This window comes from Macrobrachium rosenbergii, chromosome 30, assembly GCF_040412425.1.
Source record: "Macrobrachium rosenbergii isolate ZJJX-2024 chromosome 30, ASM4041242v1, whole genome shotgun sequence".
Lineage (NCBI taxonomy): Eukaryota > Metazoa > Arthropoda > Malacostraca > Decapoda > Palaemonidae > Macrobrachium > Macrobrachium rosenbergii.
Window position 1 is genome coordinate 8,031,001 of NC_089770.1, and position 5,000 is coordinate 8,036,000.

The window sequence follows — 5,000 nt, forward strand, 5'->3', positions numbered from 1 at the left end:
TGCTGCAAGTTTTCCTCTTCCTCGTGCAAATGATATTTGCCTATTTTTGTTCATTTTTTTCTCGCTTCCTCTCATGCGAATTCCTCATTTCTCTCTCTCTTCTCTCTCTCTCTCTCTTAATGCGAAATTTCTCTCTCTCTCTCTTAATGGGACGTTTCTCTCTCTCTCTCTCTCTCTCTCTTAATGCGACGTTTCTCTGTCTCTCTGCCTGTCTGTCTCTCTCTCTTCTCTAAATTCTCTCTCTCTCTCTCTTCTCTCTCTCTTACTGCAAAATTTCACCCTCTCTTAATGCTAAATTCTCTCACTGGAAAATTCTCTCTCTCTCTCTTAATGCTAAATTTCTCATTCGAAAATTCTCTCTCTCTTAATGCTAAATTTCTCACTCGAAAATTTTCTCTCTCTCTTACTGGAAAATTTCACTCTCTCTTAATGCTAAAGTTCTCTTACTGGAAAATTTCTCTCTCTCTCTCTCTCTCTCTCTCTCTCTCTCTCTCTCTCTCTCTCTCTCTCTCTCTCCTTGAATCTCAATAATAATAAAATTCCAAATTTTATTCTCTCTCGCTATTCTAATTGGCTATAATAATAAAATTTTCCACTCACACTTTTTCCCTTTACTGCAACAAATCTCTCTCTATCCCTCATTTGTAAATAAAATGGTGGCTATATTCTCTTTTCAAAAAAGTATATTGCTCTTGGTTTAAACATAAGTGAATATTCTCTCTCTCTCTCTCTCTCTCTCTCTCTCTCTCTCTTCTCTCTCTCTCTCTCTCTCTCTCTCTCTCTCTCTCCCTTCTTTGCATAGACAAATACATTCTCTTTCCCTCAACTGTAAACCAAATGGTAAATATATTCTCTTTTGAAAAAAGTGAATATACAACTCTTTGTTTCTCAGAGTGAATCTCTCTCTCTCTCTCTCTCTCTCTCTCTCCTTTGCATCAACAAATGCATCCTCTTTCCCTCATCTCTGTAGTAAATATATTCTTCAGAAAAAAATATATAGCTCTTTGAACTAAAGTGAATATAGACAGTCTCTCTCTCTCTCTCTAACCCCACCCATCTCTTCAAAAGATCCTTTATTCCGATACCATTTCCACCATGCATATTACTCAACCATTCGCTCTCTCTCTCACTCCCAACCGGCCTATTACAGTATAATCTCGCTCCCCATTCGCTTAAATATCAACAATTACTAGACATTCCTGTACTTTCACTCCAGAGAGAGAGAGAGAGAGAGAGAGAGAGAGAGAGAGAGAGAGAAGAGAGAATTACTCCACAAAGCTGTGAAAAAAAGGTCCCATGGCAATAAGAACCGATTCACTTTCAAATTGAAATAATGAGGGGCAAAGACCCATTCCATATGCAATTAAGATTCCTATACTGCGTTATGTACAGATTCTACCTTGCGCAATTTTAGTGAATTCTTTGTAAATTCTACCTTGCGCAATTTTTGAATTCTACACAAACTCTACCTTGCGCAATTTGTGAATTCTTTACAAATTCTACCTCGTGCAGTCTTGGTGAATTCTTTACAAATTCTACCTTTTTTGCGCAGTTTTTGTGAATTCTTTACAAATTTAACCTTGCGCAATTTGTGAATTCTTTACAAATTCTACCTTGCGCAATTTGTGAATTCTTTACAAATTCTACCATGCGCAATTTTTGAATTCTACACAAACTCTATCTTGCGCAATTTGTGAGTTCTTTAGTTTATTCTACCTTGTGCTATCAACAAATTTCAGCCGGCGCGATTTACAAATTCTACCTTGCGCACTTTATGAATTCTTTGCAAATTCTCCCCTGCGCAATTTGTGTATTCTCTGCAAATTCTACCCCGTGCTATTTACAAATTTCACTCGGCGCAATCTACAAATTCTACTATGCACAATTTTTGTAAACTCTACCTCGTGTTATTTACAAATTTTACACAACATTATGCACAAGTTCTATCTTGTGCAATTTGTGAATACTTTACAAATTCTACCTCGTGCTCTTGACAAATTCTATCTTGCACACTGTGAATTCCATACAAATTCTACCTTGTGCAACTTACATGTTTTACTCAGCACCGTCTCCAAATTCTACATGGCGGAATTTACGAATTCTATCCTGATTACAAAAGCACTATCCCAGGAAAATAATTCTTGTTGCAATCACCATATTCACCCACAATCACGGATATATTCACTATATTCACACCCAATCACCGATATATTCACTATATTCACCCTCAATCACCGATATATTCACTATATTTACCCTCAATCCCAGATATATCCAGTATATTCCATAAATATACTCACCCTCAATCGCGGATATATTCACTTTATTCCATCACTATATTCACCCTCAATCACGGATATATTCACTATATTCCAACACTATACTCACCCTCAATCACGGATATATTCACTATATTCCATCACTATATGCACCCTCAATCGCGGATACATTCACTTTATTCCATCACTATATTCACCCTCACTCACGGATATGCTCACTATATTCACTCTCAACCGCAGATACATTCACTATATTCCATCTCACAAGTTACGCGACGAGGGAAAATAGCGAATACTTGTATCAACATCACAACTTTAAAGTGATTTTCACCACGCCTTTTATAAACATTATTTTTCTTTTTTTTTCCCACTAGCCGGTTTGATCGTGGTCTCATGCAAGTGACGCAGTTCTCTAAACTTCCATTTCCTGTATGCATGTATGTACGTATGTATTTATTCATGTATGTATGTTAGCTAGTCTGGAAGGTGTTAAATGTATTATAGCTACCACAGAGAGATGTAGAAATTTGAAAAAGAGTAAATGTAAACACATTAAATTGGGGGACTAGAAGAATTAAAAGAATTAAACATATAAAATGTAATGCTTATATATATATATATATATATATATATATATATATATATATATATATATATATATATATATATATATATATACATATACACATGTGTGTGTAAGTATATATTTAGTAACTGTGTTCAAGCAACCACAAGCGCTCTATAAACATAAAAAATTATATGAATATATAAAAAAAAAAAAACCTTCGCTACGAAACTATAAACCAAAACAATTTTAGCACACACACACACAATTTCCTAACCGCAGTATAAACATAAACGTACTTATGCCAATTTGCATAAGCATATTTGCAATGATCTCACGACACTCGCACACAAACAGGTTCATAGCAAATATCACAGGCCACCCAAGGGCAAAAGAACTCAATCCTCCTCCCTTCCCTGGTGTTCCCATGCCCAGATAATTAATTCGGTAATCCGATCGGACTAATCTTGATAGGACAAGTCTTCCGTGTTTATGTTCCATTCCCAGTCAACTGGATAATCCTGAACGGGCAATGAACGCAAGAGAGGGAGGAGGAGGAGGAGGAGGAGGAGGAGGAGGAGGAGGAGGAGGAGGAGGGAGGAGGAGTGAGGGAGGAAGGGGGGAGGAGGGGATGAATGGAAGGGGGTTACGATGAATGGAAAGGGTGAGGAGATACGTTAGAAAGGATGATATGAGGGGGTGGGAGGGGTAGGAGAGAAGAGGGGGGAGGATAGGGTGCTGAGAGATGAGGAAGGGGAAAAGAGAAGAGGAGGGGGAAGTGGAGTATATTAAGGAAAGGGCATACCAGGTGAGGTGGGGGGCCAGAGGAATAACGAAAGGGGAGGAAAGAAAAATGAGGGAGGAGAAATAGTGAGAAGGTGAGGGATGAGGTAAGAAAAGGAGGAATAAGGAAGAAGGGAAGAAGAGGTTAAAGCGGAGAGGAGAGGAGAAGGGAGAAGAAGAAAGGGGGACGGAAAGGGGTGGGTGGAGGGTAGGGGGAGCGACGCGCCCTATCACAGCTACGACAGGGGGGGAAGACCCACCTTTGCTTACCTGAGGCTAAGAATCTGCTTTAACATGTTATTTAACACTTCGTTTCTACTACATAAACGAAAGTTCTATCGAAAATGCCTTTATGTACACATAAATTTATTTACTGCTAATTGGCCATAGTTTTGAATTTCTTCTTCGCCAAATGGACGTCTTCCTTCGCTGGTAGATTGATCGATAGGTTACTTCTATTTTTTGCATTATGTATATGTGTATGTATATATATATATATATATATATATATATATATATATATATATATATATATATATATATATATATATATATATATATATATATGTATATATTACCGGATAGGGGAAAACTAAAAAATATTATCACAGAATTTTTGACAATATTTTAAAACGAAAAATAAAAAAAAGATTAATAATTTCCTTGTCTGTCATACATGAAGAAGTAGTCTATCAACAATACTAATAGTATCAGTACTTAAAAAACTATTACTACTACTACTACTACTCTCATCGACTCACCTGAGGATAAGGTTTAGGTTGAGAGAGGATCTCCTCGAGGCGTTGTCTCGAGGACGACTTGAGAGCCACCTCGTCCTTGTCCGGTGGAGGCTTTCCCGGTCCCTCACGCATGCCTTGCTGCAAAGAGAGAAAAAAACATGGTCAAAAATCGGTTATATCTCAGAGAGAGAGAGAGAGAGAGAGAGAGAGAGAGAGAGAGAGAAGAGAGAGATCTTGATTGAAAGGTGATCACGTGTCTTTAAAACTGAAAGGTGTCACGTGTTTTAAAATCTAGGAGATTACCCATTATCAAAATTTTAATTTAGAGAGAGAGAGAGAGAGAGAGAGAATATGGTGATCTTTGATTGAAAGGTGTCACGGTGTTTAAAATCTAGGGAGATTAACTATTATCAAAATCTTAATTTAGAGAGAGAGAGAGAGAGAGAGAGAGAGAGAGAGAGAGAGAGAGAGAGAAATGAGAGAAATGGTGATCTTTGATTGAAAGGTGTCTATGGTGTTTAAAATCAAAAGGTGTAACTATTATCAAAACCTTAATTTAGAGAGAGAGAGAGAGAGAGAGAGAGATAAAATATTTGATAATGAGGTGTCACACTGTTCAAAGTCTAAGGCGAT

The 5,000-nt window shown here is 37.3% G+C and overlaps 1 protein-coding gene across 1 annotated transcript in view; it reads right to left on the reverse strand.

Annotated features, from left to right (window-relative positions):
- The window catches only part of LOC136854991 (rap1 GTPase-activating protein 1-like), a 493,378-nt gene that overhangs the window by 56,291 nt on the left and 432,087 nt on the right, over positions 1-5,000 (reverse strand). The window contains exon 6 of the mRNA XM_067131671.1: positions 4,389-4,505. Within this exon, the coding sequence (XP_066987772.1) occupies positions 4,389-4,505 (117 nt within the window). The remainder of the gene's footprint in view (positions 1-4,388; positions 4,506-5,000) is intronic.